Source organism: Benincasa hispida, chromosome 5, assembly GCF_009727055.1.
Source record: "Benincasa hispida cultivar B227 chromosome 5, ASM972705v1, whole genome shotgun sequence".
Classification (NCBI taxonomy): domain Eukaryota; kingdom Viridiplantae; phylum Streptophyta; class Magnoliopsida; order Cucurbitales; family Cucurbitaceae; genus Benincasa; species Benincasa hispida.
In genome coordinates, this window is record NC_052353.1 from 61,316,565 (window position 1) to 61,341,661 (window position 25,097).

A 25,097-nucleotide genomic window follows, 5' to 3' on the forward strand; every position below is an offset into this window, starting at 1 on the left:
CAACCGTTGTAACAATTACAAAATGGGTCGCATCTGTAATGTCACTAGGATAAGGCACCCGATCTTATCCATATACCACATACCATTTAGGTTATCACTATGATCCACTTATATGTTAACCATATATATGTATAAGTTACATTAAATTAAATAACCTCAGATCTTATTTATTGGATTGAGTTATACAAATCTAAATGTCAAATAAAATACTTCTTTATTTTATTAAATAAATGAATTTTTGTTTATACATTACAAACCACGAGATTTAGGGTATAATCCCCAATAATTTTTATGTTTTTAAAAAATAATAATAAATTACATTGCATTCACACGCTTTTGCAAGAAATTCCATTCCTTCTGTAGCCACCTCATACTCTCTATGTTTGCATTTGATTTTTTTTAATAAAAAAAATTATTCAATAACATTAGACTTTATATTATTATTAAAGAATTATGACATATATATTAGTCCATCTATGGAAGTGTTTAGTATACAAATTTTTCCTGTTTAACCACAATCTTTTTTCATTTTACCTTATTTCAAAAAGACATGTTTCAAAATGAAGATAATGTGAATAATTTTTTTTTTTTAAAAAAAAAAAAAAAAAACTGTTAAACAGATATCTATTTATTAATTTATTCCAACCAAATTATTAAAAAAAAAAAAAAAAGTGAGGGAAAAATGGAGAGTGGTTTTATGTTCTAAAATTCTACTCTGTACAGCTTTCTCACGTGTCTTCAAAAGTGGATAAACAATTCCATTCCATCGTAATGCCTATGTGTAAATGAAATGACACCCATCATAACCTGTGATCCACAAGACAACCACCAAAATAATTATATTAATTAAAAGAAACTCCACAAACACGACGAATTCTAAAATACGAATGCAAAATTCCAAAATATATTAAAATCAAGGGAAATGACATTGAGTGGCAATTTAGCAATATGATATCGTAAGTATGTCACCTATTTTTTATATTTTGCACCTGTGACAATTTTTTTAAATCTTATTTTTCGATTTTTTATTATTCCCAAATTGTCCAAGAACCCTATCTTCTTCCTTTCTTTTCTCTGCCATCTGTGTTTCTTTTCATTGGTGAACCTCCTCCAACAATGACAGTAAAAGGGGTATGTTGCTTGCGAAGAAGGAGGCTTTTTGGTGTTTTATTTGTTTTTTTGTTTGTTTTTTTAATCTTTAAACTGGACTTAATATAATTTTTATCAAGTGTATCGTTATAAGTATATCAATAGTATTAAGCAGAAAAAAAAATATCAATAGTATAAATTAGTATGTATCAAGTATGTCGATGGTATATCAAGTGCATCATTATTAAATTTATCAATAATATATCAGTCAAGTGAATTGACAATATAAATGATTGCATCAAGTTTATCAGCAGTATAAACGAGTGCATGATTGACAAGTATATCAATCAAATACATCATTATCAAGTATATCAAGTATATATCAGTAGTGTATCAAGAGTATCAAGTGTATATCAGTAGTGAGAACATTCGTGATATTTTACATCTTTTACATGTAAGTCCGTGAGGTAGGTTTTTGTAATTTTTTTTAAGTTATTTTATTTATATGCATTTGGCTTTCATATTTCATATCATTTTTATTTTTTGTTTTAGTTTATTTATATATATTTATTTTATTAATTTTTTAATATTAAGTAAACATCTATCCTGCCTGTTAGATTGTTTAAATTATGATATTGTTGTTATGTTGTCAATTTCATCTTGATTTATTGTCGTTACAACGCTATTGTAGATTTAATTTGAAATCTAAATGAAGAAGTTGTGATGCACGAAGTAAATTTATAAATTTTTAGTACTACTCATTTATTTTTACTGAATTATAAAGTCATCATCAACAAAATTTATGGATCCACCCTTGAAGATGCATCCATCTTTATGCCTCATCTCTTATCATTCACACAATTAAAATATTTATAAAAATGATAAGATAAATTTGCTCAAATTATGGGGTGCGACTATATATTTTTCTATTATACATTTTTATTAAACTATTTTCATTATACCGAATGACCACTAATTAAGAGTATGACCAAAATGAAAAAAAAAAATGAGAGTGAAAAAATAGTATTTGAAAATATAGGGAGTGCAATAAAACTTAAAATTTGAAAGTAAAAGTATATTTAAACATAATCAATAATGATGAGGAAAAAAAGAAGAAACTTACTGGGATCGACGGTGACAAGCATGGCAATACCACCAAACTCGCAAGTGCCGCCGCCCACCTTGGTTCTCTGCCAATAACTATTGAAGGCGTAGGAAGCGTGGGCGTAGAGTGTGTTAGGCAGAAAGCAGGGGCCGTTTGGGAGAATGGAATCGCAATCCGCCACCGTCCCGCAGGCATAGTTCATGGCCTCTTGAATGATTGGGTCAGGCACGGAGGGCTTGGCGACGCACCAGAGGGCTATATTGGGTGCGGAGTGGGGAGGGGGCGGCACGCTCGGTGGAGGGTAAATGACCGGTGGTTGGAACACGGGTGGGCTCGGCACGAACACCATCGGAGAGGGTGGGCTCGGAACGTTGCTTGGAGGGCTGGGCTCGTAATAGTAAGGCGGGGTGAGGTTGGGTGGAGAGGGAGGAAAACCGTAGGTTGGGGTCGGAGGTGGGCTCTGAGAAGGGAGCACTGGCGGGAGATAATAAAAGGGCGGCGGTGGCGGCGATGAAATGTAGGTGAAGGGCGAGGAAGGTGTCTGAGGAGTATTTGGGGGATAGGAGCAGTAAGGTGGCGCGTTGTCCGGCAGTGAATCGAACGGCGGCAGAGTGAATGGGGAGCTCACGTAAGGTTGGGTATTTGTCGCACCATCCACGTGGCTCACCTTTTGACCAATTACATCTAAGTATTTCGCCAGCTGGAGTTTCTTCGACTTTCTATGCACACTTCTACCATCTAATACAACCCAAATTATTCGTGAGATGCCACAATGTAGTTGGTACTTGGTACAGTACACAGAATATATCTCCAATTTATGTCTTTATTGGGACATGTAAATAGTTGTTAATACAAATTTTACTTTTTATTTCGTTCATGCTTTCTTCAACTTTGTTTATTTTAATTTATGTAATGCAAAATATTCATTTAGTATGTATATTTAAACAATAATAATAATAATATTTTCAACCTATATTTTTTAAAGTAAAATGATCAAAATGAACATTAAAAAATATTGAAATTAAAATTAATCAAAAGTTGAAAGACTATGAAGATAACAAACATATTGAAAATGTACATGAACCTAAATGAACAAAAAAAAAAAATATTATTAGAATTTTGAGATTCAAGATGAAAAAAATGATTGCGGTGTGGGATATATGCCAAACACAAATCCCATTCTACATCCACACACATTCATGCACTAAACTTAGAACATGTTTGGGAATTTATTTCAACGTCGTTTATAATTATTTTTGTTATATTTTTAAAATTATATTTTAATCACTCAAAATTAATTTAATAATTAATTTTATATTTTTAAATGTAATTTCTAAATTATGAAATTAATTTTAAATAATTAAAAGTATGTTATAGAGTAATTTTGAAAATGACAAAAATAAATTTAACCCTTTTAAATGCCCTCGGGCCTCACTCACTCAATCACTCGCTACGAAACTATTTTTTGTTAAAGGGTAAAAATGCCGGTTTACTTGTCTGTTAAGCATGGCATTACAATTGCTCCGGATTACGCATAGGCTCAAAAAGTGAGTGCAATTGCATTGCATGGCTCCTACCTCCTAACTTTAAACTTATTTTTCTTAGTGGATGTCTAGCCGATAGCCAATAGCCATGATGTGACTTCATCAGGGACCTACGCACACATTTTCCAATAATGCGCCTAAAAATAAATAACAATAAACCTGCCAATTTGCCTTAGGTTTTGGAAGGATTAACATTAACTCATACGGATTGTGAGTTATCTTTATTTTTTATGATGGAGATTAACCCAGAAAAGTAGAAAACTTACCACATTGAGGGAAAAAATCGGTTGTACAAGTGGATACAAAGAGAAGAAGGAGGCAGAGTCTGGTAAAATCCATGATCCTCAGCCTAAACTCGGACAAACTTAAATCAACTCAAGGGGCTGCCGGTGAGTACAGTGTGCGTAGAAAAACAGAAGAGAAGAGAAGAGAAGATAAGAGAGCAAAACAAGGGGCTGCATGAGAAATAATGGGATGGAATTAAATAAAGGAAGAGGGAGTGCATAAAAAGTTGTACAAGTGGCAGAAAAAGAGGGATTCTTTGGATTGTTTTTTTAGTTGTGAAGAGACACTTTGCTTAGTTATGTGTACAAATGAAGATATGGAAAGGGCCAACTGGGTACATCTTAGATTAGAGATGGAAGTTTTCTCTTCTTTTTCTTGTGCTTTTTTGTTGGGGTTTTGAGGACTGGTCTTGGCATGGTATAAGTTTATAATTAAACCAAGTTTGTGTTGCTGAAAAAATATATTTGCATGTCGAAATTTGGCATATATGCTTGCTTCACCAATGGAACAAAGGGGAACCTGGCTCTCTCTCTCTCCCTCTGTGTGTGTTTCTTGCTTGATCTCTACTCCACCTTCTACTCCTGCTCTCTCTGTCAAGTTCTAAGTTAGGCAGCGTATAATACAAAATGTATAATCAACAAAAAAGATGATGATTCCCTTCCTCCATCAACAAATATTCATGCCTCTAACAATCATTAATTATTGCTCGTCCTCCTCCCTAACCACCAAGACAAAAGGCCCATTCGGGAAGTTCATTCCAAATAAGGGTGTTTAAAAAATCCGATGACCCGAAAAATATTATCAACCCAATCAATTAAGTACGGCTTTTGGGTTGGATTACAAACTTATTTGGATTGAATTTGATTGAAATAAATACAAATCTTATGCGATGGGTTGATTCGTGTGTTTATCCAAAACAACCAAATTTAACTCGAACCAACTGAACTTATTATTAATTGTAAAAAATGTATGTCTTTTATTTATGATATAATTATATATACATATATTTATTTTAAATTTTATTTTATTTCATAATTTTTCTGAATAATTTATTCTTTAATATATCCTAAAAATAATTTTAAGCACTTTAGAAAGAAATTTTTCATAATATAAATTGAGATTGAATTCTTGATCTTGATTTAATCTATGAAAATAATAAAATAAAGTTTTTACATAATAAAATTTTAAATAAATAATTCAAGTAATTTGAACCAACTCGAACAATCGAATTGGGTCTAAAAAGTGTTTGAACCCAATTCAACACATAAACACCCCCTAATCCCAATTTATATTTAAAAAAAATACAGGACGGTTGTTTTTGTGTTTTTACGTTGATTTTACCATACTCATGTTTTGACTTGTATATTTAACTTTTTTTTTAATTTATTTTTTATCCTTTTGTCCTTCCATCTACTTTGCATTAATATTTCATAGACAAAGCATAGAATGATTCTATGGAGTGTGGATTCAAAACTAAAACTAAATAATGTAGGTGGTAAGATAAAAATTAATATTAAATACCTTAAATTAGGAATTCAAAAGTGTGCATCTCAATTTAATAATTTAAGGCCATTGAATACAATACTAAAAAAATTGATGTGAATTTGAAATGGTTAAAATTATTTTTGTCATATTCAAAAATCACTTTAAAATAGGTTTTTTATTATACGAAAACTCTATTGAAAAATATAAAATCAAACATTAGTTTGATTTTGATGGCTAGTGTGCTCAAGGGTGGCCAAGGCAGTTACTGAAGTGGGAGCGGGGGTAGCGTTGCTCTTTGTTGATGGCTATCAAAATTGAGAAGGTTTGGATTGGATTGGGCTAAGAATAGTGCAAAAGTGGATCAAGCCCATTTAGCCAATACAGACATGCAAGCAGCCCCTAGAAGCAAAGAGATATTAGCTCCTAATTGAAGCCCCAAGTTGTTTTGCATCCTTGGGTTCATGAAATCCGCAGCAAGAAGGTCCACAAGGGCCATGTATATCAATATCCCTGCGGATGCTGAGTTCATGCTTCCTTCCACCATCAGAGCCGTCCGGCTATTGTCTCTGTAAACTCCCGAGATTCCAATTCCCACTGCAATTCCCACAGGCGCTGTCAGTGAGAAAAATGTCGCCATTGCTGCCGCTGATCGCCACCTAAATTGTGCCTGCATGCACCCGGCCCAATTAACAACAATTTTGTGAAGAATCTCAATCTAACCTTTACCCACGCCTCAAAACGCATGCCTATTCCTATTCTCCATTCTTGCTCAACTTGTAAAAGTAAATAAAAGACTAAACAATGTATTTTATACTTGGCTAAAGTACCATCAACACAAAACCCCTTGAAATTTGTCAATTTGTTTCAAAACTATAAATAATTCTTTGAGAAATTGCAATGCTTTCGCAACCGCTAGAGTAAAAACCTATTACAACTTTGGATGAAAAATGAGCTTAAAATTGACGTGACTATGGCTCTAATTGTTAGTATATAGACGAAAATAATTAATACCTAGATAAAAAAAATGTGTATGGACTTTTAAAGTTGCATCGATATTGATCTAACCTTTCAATGAAAAAAAGTTTTTTTTATGAAAAAAAATGTTTTAGTTAATTTAAAGTTATATTGAGTCAAACAGGAACATATTTCAAAAGCTTATATAGATATTCATATTTTTCTCCCATTTGTCGAATTTTTACCCTAATTTTCTCCACGACCAAACATAAATCAAAACTTCAAGTCAAAACATAGAATCTCATAAAGTCTCACAAAGCTTCCAAATTAAATATTTTCTTAAAACTTAGCAAAATGATGAACGATCGAATACAAAAAGATCCTTAAAGGAATATCATCTTGATCAATCAATCTTCATCATTATAAATTTGGTAATGCACATGTTTTCTTTATTTTTCCTCCTATTAGTGGCTCAAACTTATGATCCAAATTTCTTTGTGGCTCTCTTTTTGTGTATTAAACTCAAATGGCATATTAACCCATACTCGACCACTAACGTACAATTTTGTTAAAATATTAAATCTTAACGTCGGTATTCTCTATCATTTATATACCTTTAATTGAATGGGGTAATTTTTTTTCAAATAAATAAAGGTGAAACAATTAACATAAAGCAACAAAATCGGTAACAATAAGAGTATCAAGGAACAAAGGGAAATGACGAGGGGAGTAAAAGGGTATTGAAGAAGAGATGAGACAAAAAGAGGGGAAATAGAGAAGTGTTAGGTCATGGATAGTTAATAATGATACATCCCAAGATATACTATCTTACCTCACTCTCCTCACAAATACAAACACAAACAATGAATTAAAATATTTTTAAAAAATAAGTAAGAAAATTTCGACATTCAACAAATTAAGAAAATTTCGACATTCAACAAAATTTTGACAATTTAGTGGGATGCACAAAGATAAGCACAACTCAATATGCATTTAAGTACTTTTTATCATAGATTAATGCAAGATAGATGAAATAGAAGATGGAGGTGATATGGTGTAAATAAAAGGTCATTGCATTATTTTTATTTGTTTTGAAAGGTTAATTAAAGGTTTGCAACTTTTGAAGTTTAGAGATATTGATGCAATGGAATATCATTGATTTTTTTTTTTTCATATACTAATAGTTAGGGTTTTTTTTATTATTATTTTCAAGATTAGGGTATTTTTAGAATTTTCAAGAGTTCAAAATATTTTTGAAACATTTGAAAGTTCAAGTGTGTTTTTTTTCAAAATAATAATAATAATAATAAAGTGTATTTTTTAACTAAAGTACAAAATTCAAAGAAGTTTTTTGGATAATTATTTTAAATAGTAAAACTGCTTAAAATATTTTTAAATCTAGTAAAATGTCGCTATTTATTAAAAATAGATCACGATAGATATCTTCAGTGGACGATAAACTATAATAGATATCTATTATATATATTTATTGCAGTCTATTGTCCACTGATAGATATCTATCGCGATTTATCATAATGACATTTTGCTATATTTGTAAATAAATTAATTCATTTTTGTTTATTTGAAAAGAGCCCTATTTTTTATAATTTAACATTAAATAAATTAAAATCGAGACATGTGTGATATTCCTCAACATTTAAAAACCCATAACGTCACTTAAGGGGAATACGATTATTCGTATTCACCACCCATTTCCCCCCCTTTTTTTTTCGGGGAGGGATTATATGTCATCCATTTCCTCTAATTAAAAATAATTATACTAACAAACTTTCTTTAAATGATTGAAGCGAATTGAAGGAATGCATTATGATGATGATTTAGCTGAATTGCACCAAAATATTATATGCATAACATCATACTAATTTCTTAAATAACATGATACTAATTTCTTGTGTATTTTTCCCCCCTTTCATTCAGATGATGATGTAGTTTGAATTTACCTGGGAAATGCAGCCACCGAGACCCATGCCCTCAAAAAATTGGTGGAAAGACAGAGCTACCAGCAGTGGCTTAATGGTGGCAGGGCTCAGCGATGCACCAAGAGATATACCGATTATTACCGAATGAACCACAATTCCCAATTCCAACACCTGAAACATCCATCCAAAATTCAATTCATTATCAATATATATATTCCAATTTTTTTCTGACTGCAATTGCATCAGAGCAAATATTTAATTATACCTGAGATATAATCCGGTAGCGGATTAGGTCAGCAAGACTCAATTCTCCGGTGGGAGCAGCGGCGGATCCGTGAGCGTGGCCATGTGTGGCGTGCGTGTGAACATGCACGTGACCGGCATGGTCATCGGCTCTTTCCTGGTCAGCAATTACCTGCTTGGTTTTACTGAAGTGACGTCTCTGGTAAAAACTGGTTGCAAATGTGTCGACCATCAGGGTGGCGATGGAGGCGGTCATTGCAATGAAGCCCGCAAATGGAAAATCGCCCCAAGGATTTTGGCCGAGACAGGGGGAGGTCAAATCTTGGAAGGCATCGGGCAGTATGTGGATGAACCCAGTGCCCAAAATGACCCCTGCAGCAAAAGCCTTTATCATGAAAAATATGTCATTTTCTGGTCTCAGACACCGGATCTTTTTCCCCACCAAAGGAAGGCTCACCCCTGCAGCGCCGGCCACCAGCACCGACGCAATCGACCCCACCTTGTATTTCATTGCTTCTTTTGCGGCGTTGTGCTCGGTGGCAGCGCCATCGGAATTATCACAGCTACATGACTCCCGCCCGCCGGAGACTAGAGCAGGGAGGAAGAGGGCAATAAAAACAAAGAAGAATTTAGACATCTTCCTTGTTAGATAGTAAAAGTGGGGTGGAGGAGAAGAGGAATTAATAGTGGAGTGGAGGGTGCTGAAGAGAGTACTTTTGGGTAGTGGGGTTTTGAGCGATGGATGGAGTTTTTTTCTTCTTTTTTTCTTACAGTGAACAAAAAGAATGGGCAAGGTGTTTGGTTCTTTTTAAAATTCACTGGCTGGCTGATAACGAGAGTTAAGAGGCATCCATTCCAATCATACACAGACGGAAGAAAACAATAATTTCTACATCTGAATATAATATTTTATGTTGTAGTCTTTCATTCAAAAAGTCATGTTTGTTGGACATGAATGGCTTAGATTTGCTTTGATAACTCTAAACTATAATTCCTTATTATAGTCTTAGATTATTATTATTAGGTTATAATAGTTTATGTTTGGAGGGTACATTACTTTAATTTGGATTACAATAATATGTAATAGTTTATGTTTGGAGGATAGATTACTTTAGTTTGGATTACAATAATATGTATTTGAGTTGTAAACTATTTTAGTTTGAGAAAGAAATAGTAGACACTATAGCAAATAATTAAAAAATGTTGAATGTGAAATTATAAATACTATAAAAATAGAAAATACGTTAGCAAACGAGAGTTTTGAAATAATGTTGACATTAATTGAGAACTACAAAATACTATTTATTGTAGTAAGATATGGTTATTATAGTCTTGAAATAGTCTTTACCCCAAACGCCTCATATGTGTTTGGGGCACTGAGTTAGTAATGAATTATGGAATTACATATTGGAGTAAGATGGAGCTCTTCGATCAAGGTGCAAAATAGTAAAAATGAGAAATATAGAATTACTTGATAAATGTGCAAACTTTAATAGTATTTACTATTGAAATTGGTTATTTAAGGTCAAACATCTCTTAAGTTTATGAGTATTAATTTTATTTACAAGTTTTTATTTTGTTGGAGAATAGAAATTATGACCTCGAGATCGATAGCACAAATTTTACGAATAATGCTTTTTCATATATATAGTTTTTCAAATTTGATTTTTGTTTTGGGATCTATCCAAAATTCAAATGTGAGAAAGACGGAAATTGTTATAAGGACAATAAACAATAAGAGTCTCAATGATAATTATTTAGGTTCCAAGAACGAATCACAAACTTTTTAAAAATTAATATATAATTTTTTAAAAGCTCAAAATTTGGCTTAGATTTTGAAAATAGTAAAAAGATCAACTAAAAAACCGAGGGATAATAATAATGATTATAAATTTAATGTTTAAAATCTATGAGATACTAAATAGTTTATGAAAATGGACTTTAGAGAATCTATAGATTTGGATGCTTTGTGTATTAGGGGTATTTAGATGCCCTTAAAACAAGGAAGTAGAAACCATTCTCCAAATATCAATATTAGGACATAATATGCTGTTTTATTTTTCTAGTATTTTGGGTAGCGTAGTAAGGAAGGAGACTAATGGCAATTCGCATAAAGCTTCGGCATGGGCAACTTGCTGCGGTTCACAACAAAAGTTGGTCATTCCCTAATAATGAAAATAACAATAGCATTAATTAGCAGTAGAAGGAATGCGGCAAATTCAATAAAGAAAAGTGATGGTACCGCTCAGGATTCTCAAAAAGCATGATTATTAATTTAATCAAGTTAATTAAAAGGTGATTTGAGATCACTTTCTTTAAGTATTGGGAAAAAGGGTAAGAGAAAAAAAATGTCGACATGCAGACGCCTAAGCAACTGCAAATTGCCTTGTATTGCATAGCTGAATCACCAATTGTGCTTACTTAACCAAAGTCAAATCCCATAAAATGTCGATATTATGTCATTACTTTTCACTTTCCCAATTATACAAATCTCACATCTTTTTGTCATGTCATTACTCGACCGAACGACTTTTAGTGCTTCACTTAGAGTTGCACCCACTCTTTTTTTTTTTTTTTTTTAATGCCACTCAAATTCGGACCTTTAATATTAATATTGTTGTCTTCGAAACTTATTAGAGAAATATTGTTGTTTTGAAATTTATTTGAGAAATATTGTTGTTTTGGGAGTTCGAGGGTTGAGGATTCGATTAATGTAGAGGTAGAACGTTGAGTACTCGACAAACAAAGAAAAACTTGGAAACAATACGTATTATTAGGGTTGTCGAGGGTTGAAGTTTCGACTTACTTCGACAAGGAAGTTTTGACTTACATAAGTCGAAACTTCAACCCTCGACAAGGAAGATAAGTGGGTGAAGCTGATTTTGTGATGAGGATCTCGCTCTAGAAGGAAATCTCGCTAATTTTGTGATGAGAATCTCGCTAGAAATATAGGTTGAATCTCGTGAGTATCACTAGAAAGACAGTTTGTAAATAAAGTGAAGACTATCTCGCTCTCTCCATCTTGCTCTAGCTCACAATCTCGCTCTCTCCTACAATCTCGCTCTCTCTCACAATCTCACTCTCTCTGAACATCTCGCTCTCTCAATCTCGCTCTTTCTTACAATCTCGCTCTCTCAATCTCGCTCTTTCTTACAATCTCGCTCTCTCTTACAATTCAAAATTATGTTATTGTTGTTATTTTTTCATTAATGATTATTAGTTTTTTTTCTCATTGGTCATGTATATATATATAATAATTTAGTGGAAAGTAAATAAATTTTATTGTATAAATTTTTTTATTATAATGTACATTATTCTTTAATTAACTTGTACATTATTCTTTAATTAAGTTTACATTATTCTTCTAATTAAGTTGCACATTATTCTTCTAATTAAGTTGTCATTATTCTTTTTATTAAGTTGTACATTATTCTTCTAATTAAGTTGTACATTATTCTTTTAATTAAGGTGTACATTATTCTTTCTAATAAGAAACAAATATTTTTTAATTGAGAAATAAATATTTTTTTTTTTCAAATCATGACTTTAAACCCAGGACCTCTTGATCCGATGTTGTATGACCAGTCCATTCATCGATCACTGTTGTATGGCGAGATCGTAACATAGAGAAATATCTTGCAACGTCGAAGAGCAGTTCTCCAGCGCACTATCCCCTTCACCCTTGAATACTACCGCTATTGCGCACATTTGGATCTATGGGTTTGCCAGATTAGATTTTTCAGTTGACTGACATCTAATCACAGCCTGGTCAAGAGATGGAGGCCAGGATGCATACATTCCATATATCTGTTGGAGAGTGCACTATCACTCTACAAGACATAGAAGTGTTGTTGGGGTTACCTGTTGACGGTGAGCCGGTCACCGAGTGATGTACGATGACTGTTAGAAGTTTGTCAACTGTACTCAGTGCGACACACCTGCCGACAATATAAAGGATTGAGGTTAAGTTTAATATGGTTAGGAACACAACTTCGTGAGCTCACAGATGATGGACGATGAGTCCCTCAAATGTTTTTCACATTGGTGAGTGACACTTCCTGACAGAGTGATTAGACAATTCGGTTTTCAGTAGGATGCCCTCACGCCTTGTAATACTGAACCCGTACTGCATGATATGACCTAAGGACTGGAGATTGGTCGAAAAAGTTGCAACATTTGGTAGTGCGATGGCACTATCGTGCAAGGTTTATTGCAGTGGAGGTTTCTCTTGAACAGTTTAACACATGGTCACTCTAGAATATATATCACGTATAATAATATCACAAGCGCTACGTCACTCGTCCGGGAGCACTGCGGTCATTTGGTTAATGAAATATTATCTAATTATTTTTAATTTAAATTTATTTTAAAATTGTCTAAATGTTTAATCACAGAGATCGAACAACCGTAGACTACATGAGTCGAATGATCCGAACCAGGTCTTGCTATATAGTGACAACCAAAGCTATATGGAAAATTCATTATATGTACGATATACCTATTGTCCCCACCAGCTCCTATGTAGAGGACCTGTTCGGGAAGAGGATGAGTTGATGAGGTTGCACATAATTGGAAGAGTTGCCCATTATGAGCAGACGTAGAGTCAAACTGATTATATTCCATGATATGATGCCAACATTTTGGTTCAGACATTATGACGCAGAGGCCTGTCCTCGTCTTCAATACGTGCATTGGACATGTCGGGGTCGTGGAGAGCATAATGATATTTATATTATGAAGCGCCTGCAGAGGTACCAGAGCAACATCAAGAAGAACCCGAGCAACCTCAAGTTCGAAGTCGACGACGACAACCAGCTCGAAATCGACGACGTCCGCCTTGTGGGACAATTGATTTTTGTAATTATCTTTATATAAATGAGATATTTAATTTACATTTTTTTTAAAATTTTTATGAGATATTGTTTTTTTTTTTTAATTTATTTTTTTAGAGTTTAAATAAAATAATAAAAAAAAAATTTAGAAATTGTTTTTATAAAATGGATTTTTTTTTAAAAAAAAAATAAAGGAAGAAAGAAAGAATGCGTAATAATTAAAAAAGAAAAAAAAGAAAAAAAATTGTATGGATACTCTCGCTCTCTATCAAAATCTCGCTATCTCGCTCTCGCTCTCGAAATCTCGCTCTCTCAAACTCTCGCTTTCTCCCAAAATTTCGCTCTCTTCCAAAATCTCGCTCTCTCTCATAATCTCGCCCTTTCTCTTACTCCTCTTCTTTCATTCTCTCCCAATACAAAATTATTTTTAACACATCAAATAATTACGAGTGTTATGACGAATTTGATTGGGAAGTTCAGTGGCAAAAAGAAGGAGATTCGTTAGCTCGTTATTTAGTCAGACTTGCTGAGATGACAGAATTCGTAAAAATTATTCAACAAGCTTTGGAAGCTTTGGAAGGAATTTCAGGGGGATCTTATGAAAATTTAGAAATACGATCTTTTGATAGAGGAAGGTCTCTGAAATGGTAATGTTAAGAAGGGTAAGGTCGAGGGTTCAAAATTCAACCTACAAAAGGGAAGGTCGAATTTTGAACCCTTAACTTATTTTTTTTTTTAAAAAAACAATATTTCTACAAATAGTTTGAGAACAACAATATTTTCCTAAATAGTTTCTAAAAGGACAATATCCTTTTAATTTTCCCCTCAAATTCACTCCACCCTTTGGAATTTGACACTCCACTTATTCAATAATTCCGGACATGGGTGAGTAGTGATTAATCAATTTACTTTGGTTATACTTCCAAAAATTAAAGATTTAAATACTACTTTGATATCTATACTTTCAATTTTGGTTCATTCTGATTCTTATATTTTCAATTTTGGTTCATCATGGTCCATATATTTTTAAAATGTTAATTTTGATTTTTATACTTTCAACTTTGGTTCATTTTGGTTCTTATATTTTTAAAAAGTGATAATTTTTTGTCCTTTCATTTTCATTTCATTTTTAAAGGATTAAAATGATCACTTTTTGAAAGTTCAAGGATCAAAATGAACCAAAGTTGAAAGTATAATAATTAAAATGAATATTTTAAAAATATATGACTAAGTTGAAAATATAGAGACTAAAACGAACATTTTAAAAGTACATGGACTAAAATAAATAAAAACCAAAGGTATAGGGATCAAAAATAATATTGCTAACGTTATTTATTTAGTTCTATAATTAATCAATTAGAGTTCATTACCAAATTGGCCCATTAGCTCAGTTGGTTAGAGCGTCGTGCTAATAACGCGAAGGTCGCAGGTTCGAAACCTGCATGGGCCAATTTATTTTTTTCAAAATTATTCATTTAATAAATCTCGCAGGGACAGAAACGTAAACTTACTTTAATTTTGAAAACCTTAACGTTGGCCGTTTACCCGCCTCCGCTGTCAGCAAAAAAGGGTGCCATCTGTCTCTTCGTGTTATTTGAACTGAAGAACACAAAGCTTTGAACAGACAACCGCGGATATTGCTTAGATGAACATCCCTGAATTTCTCGCCATCTAAGGTTCTCTCAACTTCAACTGATACATCTTCTATCTTTTGAATGCAGTTTCCCTCTTCTTTAATTACGTTTTCGAAGTCTAGATTCTGCCGCATCGTTTTGGGTTTAGGGCTTAGCTTCTTTATAGATATTTACTATTGAATCTTGATCTGGATTCTCTCTCTCTCTCTCAACGCTGATGTCCTTATTTCTTGTATATTTATGAAGAAGAATTAGGGTTTAGGAGGAAATGAAATTTGGTTAAGGTTGCAAGTATTTGCTTAGATCCCGACCTTTTTACTTTATGCTTTTATACTGTATTCTCTTCTCGGGTTGGTGAAATATTGTGTAAAGTTCAATTCTATGAATTTGAGTCTGTAAACTGATTTTGAGCAGGAAACTAAATTGATCAGAGATCAGAAACTGGAAATCTAGATCAGACAGAAATGGTTGCTACCACCAAGGTATATGAAATGCCACTAGTTCTCTTATTTCTTGAATAAATCATAGTTCCTTGATTACTTGTAAACGATACTGTTGCTCAAAATTAGGCCAAAGTCTGCCTGGATGCGGGTCTGCCCACTAAGGATAATCGAACCCGAAGAAGTGGTAAGATATCCTCAATTTGTAGTTTAGCACTTAAAATCTTCTCCAACGCTTTGTAGTGGATAATTAATAACTGACTTATCCCCCCCGCCCAATTGGTTACAAGTAGCAATGGGAGGTTTTATGGTTTATACGGAGAAAGATAAGATTAAAGCTGATCCCAGTTGCAAGTAAGTGTCATTTTACTTCTGTTCCTTTAATCTTTTTTCTCCACACGTTTTATTTCTGTTTTACTTCTCTTCTGTTCCCATTTATGGTATTAAAATGATTAGAATTTTTCTAAGCTTTTGTTATATGTAAACAAAGAGCTTCCTCAACTTGTCTGACATTTGACACGTCTGAATCACATCTTTAGGCTGTAGGTATCGTCAATATAAAGATTCCTTTTGTTATCAAAGTAACCCCTAACCAGTAGGTAGTTGAATTGATTCAACTATTTCAGCTATTTAATCGTTTGATATTTTCTGTGTGGTAGGAAACCTGTAACAATAAAAAAGGAGCCTTCAACAGATTGTACGATTCAAACAAAGGTAATTTGGCCATCTTCTCTAAGCTTTTGGGTCAAAATCCTAACAGTAGGAAGAGAACATAAGGTCTCGTTGGAGAAGTGGTCACTTATTAACTTTTACATTTGAGTTTTATTAATTTAAGGGACGCCTGCAACGCTCAGAGAAGAATACAGAGAAATTTGAAGTCTCTGGTAAGAAATAAAGATGGTATATTAAAATAGAAAATTTAGATAATGTTGTGGGTTTATTTCAATAGAAATGCACACTGCTTCTTCAGGGGCCAAAAGCATGAGAAGAAGAGCATTGGCAGATGTGAGTAACGTCCGGGGCAACTCTTCTAGGAAAACAGTCCAAGATAGCTCCAAGCATAAGTGAGTCATGCACATCACCTCTCTCTCTCTCTCTCCAATGTGTGATGAGTGGCAGCAGAAATTAGTTTGCTAAAAAAAACTATTCCAGCAAATTTGTTGGTATACGGTTTGACTTCTAGGAATTAGGAAATCGCATATTGTTGTAAGGTGCCATATATAAGTTTTCTCCCCTGGCCCTTACATTTATGTCATTCTGTCTCTATCCTTAGAAATTAAGCCGACGGAAATGGTGATTGTCACTTGTTTGTGTAGGGTTTCAACTGGGACTAGAATTAGCACTGCTGGCATCAATATCTCATTTAGGAAATCATTGGTATGTAAGTTTTTGGTAGCTTTAGTTGTGAAAATAATGTCTCTTTGCCTCGTTATCGGTCTCTATGGGACATCATTTTTATATCAGTAACAAAAACTATTCAGTTTATTTTTGTTGTATTTGAATAGGGAAAAACGAAGAATGCAGGGGAAGCTGTTAGTAACTTGCATGCTTCAGAAAAAGGTTTCTGTACAATGATTTTCCTCTAGTTTTTATAATTAATCATGTAATTATTGACCTGCTTTGCTCATTAGGGCGTGTTAAAGATTCAAAAGGTTGTTCGGTCAATGAAAGAGACAAAACAGATGGTCCCTGCTGTGCCAATACTGTGAATGCCAGGTTTTGAAATTTTATTTTTCACTCTAACCTTGATTAGAAAGTTTAAAGTTAAACGGATTATAATCTGTTCTTCCAATTGGAATTTATGAAGTGCCGTTTTGTGTGCATATTTGTAGATATAGATCTTTTACGAAGTTTTATGTTGAACTCTTGTTTATTTCTCAGGAGAATTAAAAAGATCTCGCTTGTGCAAACAAGTTTTGATGACTGAAAAATGTCTTTTCCCTCTTGGTTGTAATCAAGAAGACGTACAACTAACTCACTCATATTGGTTGTTTTTCTCTTGTTTTGAAGGAGATCTTTACCAATGCTAAAGAGGATGAACCAGACAAATGCTTCGAACCTGAAGGTTATGGGTCACTTGATTTTGATATATGACATGTCTTCGGGATATGATGATATTTGACCTAAATATCTGCTTCATGTAGAATGGAATCAATTTACATGTTATTTTTAATGGCGTGTATTTCCAATAAGTTCGTATTTTCCACTTTCAGGAAGTTACTGAGAAGCCTGAAAAGACCAATAGATCTCAAGCATGTTGGAGTAAGGATTTAGATTTTTGTAATTCATATTGTTTTTTAGCTTTAGCTGAAAGACCAGACCTAGATAGGACTAAACTTTTTTTCCTCCTTTTATAGCAAAATCTGGCAAGAATGCAGCAGTCCTGGCAAAGAATAAAAGAAGTCAGCTATGGAATAACCGAACGAGCGATGGTTTCATTATAACGTTAGCACTTGTGAAACTCAATGTATTGAATGTCATGTAAGTAGTAAGTAGGAATTCTATTTTGGAGATTCTGACCGTGGCAAAGGAATTTCAGGGGTCAAGCCAAGGTGGACACAAGTGCACTGTTGAAAAAGTCTAGTAAGGTAATTGCCTATCATTTGCAGCAATATGTTTTATGCGCAATTTGTTTCTGTAGATTCTTGATTCTGTTGACTGCTGCTTAAGAACTTTTTTTCTTCACTATTTCCATTGGTGTTAATAGTAAGTATTCTTGTTCCATTGCATGCACATTTTTTAGAGGGTATATTATGAAGCTTTTTTACAATATCACCTTCCAGCCCATTACAAGGATCATGAAGAAGGCTTCTGGTACTCGAGAGGCATCAAAACCCAAATATGCACCAGTTGCAATCAAATTGATTTCTAGTACTGTATCATCATCTAAGATTGTGGAACCCTCATCATCTCTATGTGAGAATATAACTAATGTGTCCATTCAAGGGAAGGATGCATCTGAACCTACTTGTAATCCTAGTACAAGTACGGATTTCACTTTCAGGAAAAAAGTTGGTCGTAGGAGATCATATACATCCTTGTTGGTCGCTGGAGCAAAGGTGAGATTAGCACCTATAACATACCACCAGTATAACTTCATTTGAGCTTATATTCTTATTGCCAATATTTTGCAGTTGCTGGATAAATGTGCTGTAGTTACTGAAATGGCTAACCTACCTAGTATTGACAATGACTACGACCAAATGGAGGTTGCTGAATACGTTGAGGAGATATATCATTACTATTGGCTTACAGAGGTGATGTTGGTTATTCTTTCTAAAAAGAATAGGCTGTTTTTAGCTTCTAATATCTTTTTACCTTCTTTTGTGCTTTCCATTCTCTATATTAAAGTGTCCTAGAGTAGGTTTTCTGTGGTTTTCTCTTTTCAAGCAGAATTTGTCAGCTGCTTGTTTAATTATTTATTTTGCAAAGTTTATTTATTTATGTTTATTAACTTTTTGATGCCTATTGCTATAGTTCATCTTCAACTTAAGACTGCCAATTGTTGTATTTAACAAACTAAATTTGTTTCTAATTTCAGGCACAAAGTTCTTCGCTTTCGAATTACTTATCAGTACAAAAAGAAATTACCCCACTTATGCGAGCCATTTTGATCAACTGGTTGATTGAAGTATCTATCTATTTTCTAGTTTTCCTACATTTTTTATTTTTCTTCCTTACCTTTCAAGTACCCATCTTACATTTTTTGTTCGTAGGTACAATTCAAATTTGACTTGATGCCTGAAACACTATTTCTCTCTGTTACGTTGTTTGATCGGTATCTCTCCCAAGTCAAAATCAAGAAGAATGAAATGCAGTTGGTTGGTCTTACTGCACTGTTATTGGCTTCAAAATATGAAGATTTCTGGCATCCTAGGGTAAATATTACAATATTCGACTTTTAACTATTTTGACATTGCTCGATGAAAGTAAGGCTGATCAGAAATTGTGGTGTCCATGGTAAACAGGTTAAAGATCTAATTAGCATTTCAGCTGAGTCCTACACAAGGGAGCAAATGCTACAAATGGTACAGTTGTCTATTTATTCTCTGCAGTTTGATTTGACTTTCCTCAAAATATATTCGACTTTTCAAGTGGCTGTTAAGGAACTCCTTACAATGTGATATTATTGAATGGAAACGAGTCCTAAGGCAATACTCCCTTCTCTCTGTGAAGTTTCTACTAAACCAAAAGCTGACCCGAACAAAATAACTCCCTCCTACAATGTAAAGCCTCACCTCACGGAGATGCTCACTTCCACCTCTGGTCTCCACACTCGACATTCTTAGCACTTTCGCACTCCCCAAATAACTAACTTTCCCCCTCAATCACCTTCTTACCCTTCCTCTTATATTGATGGATAATTGGAGGTCTCACAGTGGCTGGTTGAGGATGGGGAAAAACCATTATCCTTCACCATTTCAACTGTAACAGTGGTCGCTCGATCTGAAAACTGTTGGTTTCGGTAATTTGTTGTGTGACCAATTATGCCTTGCTCTGAGATCCTCTGACAAATTGACTAAAGTCCAACTAAAATTATATGAGTTGAACTAATCAATACTAATTAGCCGACCAGACTAAACTGCGTGGGTTCAACATGATCAGTTACTCTTGCTCTCCTGCACGTTATTTTGAATTTGGCCAGGAGTGGCGGACTTATGGCCATAGAGAGTATTAGTATTTTATACTACAAATACTGTATTTTCTGGGGACATGTTTGAGAGTAAATTAAAATGATTATATGAAAATCACTTAGATACAAATCATTTCCACTGAATCACTAGCCGATTAAGGGAAGTTTGAAAGTTCTGTATGATTTTAAGCATAATAGTGATGCGGAAACATCAGATCTACTGCTATAGTTTTTATACTTCTATTTATATGTTTTGATCTTCCTCCAGGAAGCACTCATTCTGAAGAAGTTGAAGTTTCGCTTGAACGTGCCTACTACATATGTTTTTATGTTAAGATTCCTCAAGGCTGCTCAGTCTACTAATACTCAGGTTTGGAAGCCTCTAGAGACTAATCACAATATAGTTTACTTGAAGAGATCCTAATAGTCGTGTGCTGCTTTGAATTCTGCTACAGCTTGAACACTTATCATTTTACTTGATTGAGCTGGCCTTGGTTGAATACGAAGCTCTTAGTTTTAGGCCGTCGTTGTTATGTGCATCAGCTCTATATGTTGCACGGAGTACGCTGCGAATAAGTCCAAGCTGGACCACACTACTAAACAAACATACACGCTACGATGCGTCCCAAATAAGGTAGTTCCTCATATTTGTGGCAACTCGTAATATAACCTTCGAATACTAAATTGTCATTGTTTTATAGAGAATGTGCTGAGATGATATTGAAATTTCACCAATCTGCTCAATTGGGACAGCTGAAAGTCACGTATGAGAAGTACATGAAACCTAATTTTAATGGTGTTGCGGCCGTAAAGCCACTGGACAAGCTTCCTCTTTGATTTTTCTTCACCTTAGTTCATCGAGTAAATTAATCCATTTGATGTTACTTGGTAAACTTTCTCACGTCATCCTATCCCCCTTTCATCTAAAGCTTGTTCTAACATTTCCGTCTGTACCGCTTTTGCTGATTTTCTTACAGGAAGCAATCTTGTGGGTGTAGAACTGTAGATTTGGTCATATAAAGGTCGCGACCAAGCCATGGCTTACAAGAAATCTTGGCTGCATGGGTGGAATCGATGTTCTTTGCACTGGAATGACTTCACCATTCATGATAGTTATATAGTTTTGGGAAACTTGGTATTGGATGTTTTGCACTAGAGTTTAAACTCAATACTTGAGTTCACAATAATGTTGACCCCTCTATTAGTTTTTCTCAAGGATCGAAGAGGAACGAAAGGCATGAGTGTGATGGGTTTGAGGAATCTTGACATAAAAACATTACGTTTGTATTGGAGTTTGAGGAAACCCATCACGCCTTGAGATAGTTTGAGATGATGACTGCCTGGATTTTTATGTAAAAAAGAAAAAAACATACGTGCTATGATTCGACGTAAAGCTTGTCGACTTTGATTTGATCCCCCCCAGTCCCGTGTAGAAAAGAAAAAAGTTTCTATTGGAGTTTTTATGAATTTTGTGTGACAAATTTAATAATTTTAAAATCAAATTGATATCAATATAAAAATTAAAATTTGTCCTATAATAAAATTCCAAACTTTTCAATTTTATGTTCACAATTTTTTAGAACTAAAACATTTTATACAAAAAAGTTCCATGATTAGTTAAATTTACAGTTTTGAAAATTCACAAACCGAAGTTTGGATTAAAATTGTTCCAACTTTGTGATAATATCCACAAAACAATTCTAACCAGTTTCATCTGATTTTGCATAGGCAATAAACAGCCCAAATTGTTCTAAAAATTTGCAACTTTTTTTTAGGACAGTTTTCAAATATAGAAAAATATGTCAATCTATTTACTACTATAACAAATTTTGATAGACATTCATAGATAAACTAGTAGACAGTAACATCATCTGCTTGTGTGTACATTTTAGTCATGTTTACCACATTTTCATAAATATTTTTTTTTTTGTATACATCCATCAAGGATGAGATCACCCTCCATTCGATCAATCAATCTCAATTTATATTTTTTTTAAAAAAAACAATATACCAAGATTTACATTAGGATTGTTTTTTTTGGTCGAGTTGAATTGACCTTTCTTGGTGGAGCATATGATCTTTAGCATTCTAAAGAGTATGAGAATTAAATTTATTTAGTTATAAAAGGTCAGGAATCCAGATTCGTTAAACCCATCATCAATTCTTAATCGCTTGCTCCTCCAGTCCTTTTTACTAGTTTTAGATGTGAATGAAATCACCATATTTCCTCCAATTTCAGTGTCCTGATTTCACATTAATCACTGCCCGCAGCATATTTCCTCCAATTTCAATGTCCTGTTTCATATTTCCCAAGTCCCACTTTACTGAAGATATAAACAACTGTCAGCCGATATTTCTGTAAATCAAAAAACGTGTAAAAATTATTATTTACCAACCAAGTTGTCAGGCCGAGGAAGATGTCAATTAATCCTCTAGCGACGTATTAATAGATATTTCAAAACTGGAATTTAACTCAAAATTCAAGTACTCTACACAAAAAAGGGTAGGTGAGAGTAAAATAAATCAAAAACAAAGTTACTAGAAATAAAAGGATGAACATTCGAAAAATGATATATCGTCATTCCGCAACTAAATTAAGAACACCAATTCGTTCAGGAAAGGGTATAACATAAGAACGGCAAAGCCTAGTCTACTTAAATGAAGTATGAACTAAAAAGATTGTTCTTCAAGAATATCAAAATGGCAATAATTTTGAAGAGATGAATATTGAATACTCAAAATGTAGGAGCACCTGAATGCACAAGCCTTACGAAGGTAAGGAAAGTGCCAGAATCTCGGCCCCACTTCCTTGTTGGCAACGTACAGCGCTGATGACGCTACGGAAAAGAGCGCCTCAGAGACTCTAATTTATTGCCTTTGGCAATTTCGCATTCGATATCGATACATTATGAGCAGATCCGCTCAGAAATTGAATATAAAAAAACAAAACAATCAAGTAAAAACGTAAAAATTGAAAAGATGAACTAATCCTTATCGAGAAGAGAGGCTCAGAAAGATTCATGTTGACATCAACAAACTCACCCTCGAAAGAAGGCAAAGCTTTCATAGTTTGATGGTATATGAATCCGTCATCACTGCCATTAACAAATGAGGCAAATGTATTGAAACAGTAAACAGTTGGATCAGAAATATCAACAAATCTAAAAAACTTGAACTCATTCACGCAATCAAGGCATGCCGAAGATAAATAAACATCGGACGCAGATATGATGCGGTTTAACCACCGGGACTGAGATCAACGCATAATGGCTGTGCAAAATGACCGATGGCAAAGTAACGTGACGAATGAGAATGAGATGGTGCTATCCTTCGGGGCGTTTAAATAGCACTTCGGCGAAGATACCTAAAAGAAAACCAAAACCCTAACCCATAGCGAATGGCCCCCCCATATTTAAAACATAATCTATTTTCTTTCCAAAAAAAATCTATATCTATAGTTAAATTTATTCCCATTTTACCCTTAACTCCTATTTAAGGACAATTCACAAATCGATCGATCAAAAACACTGCTTGGAATCGTATCTCTATCAGAGAAAAATAGTATCATCAAAGAAGACATCATCTATGTGTTTTTCAATCCTTCCAAAAGAATTCTATGGTGATTTAAAACTGTTGGTTTATTCAATCTTCTCAAGGCCCAATTACTCAAGATCAACACTGAGATGATGAAGAAATGACTGAGAAAGGCTCTGTCAAATCCTCGATGTTAGACACTCGATACTTGATTAGTTTCTGCTCGATACTCGATGGGAATCCTTCTATCCTCGACGAGTTTCTGTTCTTTGCTTGATGGAACACGATGAGTGTTGATCGATGCTCGACTCTACTCGATGAGCCTCAATCTTTACTCGAAGAAACTCGAAGATGAAAACATCTAACTCGATGCTACTCGATAGAAGAAAATCCATGTGCGATTCAACTCGATACTTTGGAATTCGATACGATTTGATAACAAGGTTGTATTTTTGTGATTGCAGAAAGATTGGTGTTGAACGAAAGAAGAAGATAAAGAAGAAGAAGAAACACATAGGATTATGTGGTTCGGCCAATATGCCTATGTCCACAGGAAGATTCACGTTCTTTTTCACTTGAAGATTGCATACAACTTGCTTTATTTACAGAAAAATAGAAATTATGAACTACTCTCTTTGTTTTCTAATCAGTGGTATTTATAACACATACCAACAGACCATTACAAGATAAAGTTAGTTATAAACTAAACTAACTGAGATATTTGAGTCACAGTATCTTTAAATTCTCCACTTTGACTCTTATGCCTGCAATCTTCTGATCTTCCTGATTCTGACCATTTTGTCTACCTTGTGTCTGGAAGTTCGAAACCAACATGTTCTAGACATTTGACCAATTTAAGTTTTGACATTGACTTTGTCAACATGTCTGTTGCATTCTCTGATGTGTGAACCTTTAAGATTTCTATTTCCCTTATCTCTACTTTGTCTCTGATGAAATGATACTTTATATTAGTGTATTTAGTTCTAGTGTGGTATTGTGGATTTCGGGATAAATGGATAGGACTTTGGTTGTCACAGTAGAGTTCTACCACTATTTGATTTATTCCGAAGTCTTTTAGCAATCTCTTAAGCCACAATGCCTCTTTAATTGCTTCTGTTAAAGCCATATACTCAGCTTCTGTTGTAGATAAAGCTACTATAGGTTGTAGTGTTACATTCCAGTTGATTAGATTAGGACCATAAAGGAATAGGTAGCCTGTTAGGGACCTCCTTTTGTCCAAATTACCAGTATAGTCAGCATCCACATATCCATATAGTTATGAGTTTGGTTCAACTGATTTTTGGTAGACCAATCTTGAGTTTTTAGACCAAATAAGTATCTTAGGATTCATTTAGTAGCCTTCCAGTGTCTCTTACCTG

General features: G+C 33.9%; 3 protein-coding genes and 2 non-coding genes across 5 annotated transcripts; 2 read left to right on the top strand and 3 right to left on the bottom strand.

Annotated features, from left to right (window-relative positions):
• Window positions 1-272: 272 nt before the first annotated feature.
• Window positions 273-5,068, bottom strand: LOC120078819 (leucine-rich repeat extensin-like protein 3). The gene is made up of 3 exons (XM_039033143.1): window positions 4,005-5,068; window positions 2,213-2,932; window positions 273-807 (listed from the first exon to the last, which is right to left on the bottom strand). Exons 1-3 carry the CDS (start codon window positions 4,075-4,077, stop codon window positions 776-778), a joined length of 825 nt encoding a protein of 274 aa, XP_038889071.1. The 5' UTR covers window positions 4,078-5,068; the 3' UTR covers window positions 273-775.
• A 495-nt stretch (window positions 5,069-5,563) lies between these two features.
• LOC120078817 (zinc transporter 1) lies at window positions 5,564-9,425 on the bottom strand. The gene is made up of 3 exons (XM_039033142.1): window positions 8,668-9,425; window positions 8,424-8,573; window positions 5,564-6,175 (listed from the first exon to the last, which is right to left on the bottom strand). The coding sequence occupies exons 1-3, from the start codon at window positions 9,280-9,282 to the stop codon at window positions 5,870-5,872; spliced, it is 1,071 nt and encodes a 356-aa protein (XP_038889070.1). The 5' UTR covers window positions 9,283-9,425; the 3' UTR covers window positions 5,564-5,869.
• A 5,428-nt stretch (window positions 9,426-14,853) lies between these two features.
• On the top strand, window positions 14,854-14,927 carry TRNAI-AAU. Its single transcript has one exon. It is a non-coding gene; the product is annotated as a tRNA-Ile (tRNA).
• Window positions 14,928-15,013: 86 nt separating this feature from the next.
• On the top strand, window positions 15,014-21,606 carry LOC120077689 (putative cyclin-B3-1). The gene is made up of 23 exons (XM_039031648.1): window positions 15,014-15,153; window positions 15,526-15,593; window positions 15,681-15,738; window positions 15,845-15,905; window positions 16,211-16,265; window positions 16,387-16,435; window positions 16,522-16,615; window positions 16,868-16,928; window positions 17,057-17,111; window positions 17,183-17,267; window positions 17,562-17,616; window positions 17,765-17,813; window positions 17,909-17,996; window positions 18,091-18,139; window positions 18,335-18,610; window positions 18,686-18,808; window positions 19,093-19,182; window positions 19,268-19,429; window positions 19,520-19,579; window positions 20,453-20,554; window positions 20,640-20,818; window positions 20,886-21,072; window positions 21,162-21,606. Exons 2-22 carry the CDS (start codon window positions 15,576-15,578, stop codon window positions 21,019-21,021), a joined length of 1,905 nt encoding a protein of 634 aa, XP_038887576.1. The 5' UTR covers window positions 15,014-15,153; window positions 15,526-15,575; the 3' UTR covers window positions 21,022-21,072; window positions 21,162-21,606.
• Window positions 21,607-23,188: 1,582 nt separating this feature from the next.
• On the bottom strand, window positions 23,189-23,285 carry LOC120078874. Its single transcript, XR_005482153.1, has one exon. It is a non-coding gene; the product is annotated as a small nucleolar RNA snoR116 (small nucleolar RNA).
• Between the last annotated feature and the right edge of the window lie 1,812 nt (window positions 23,286-25,097).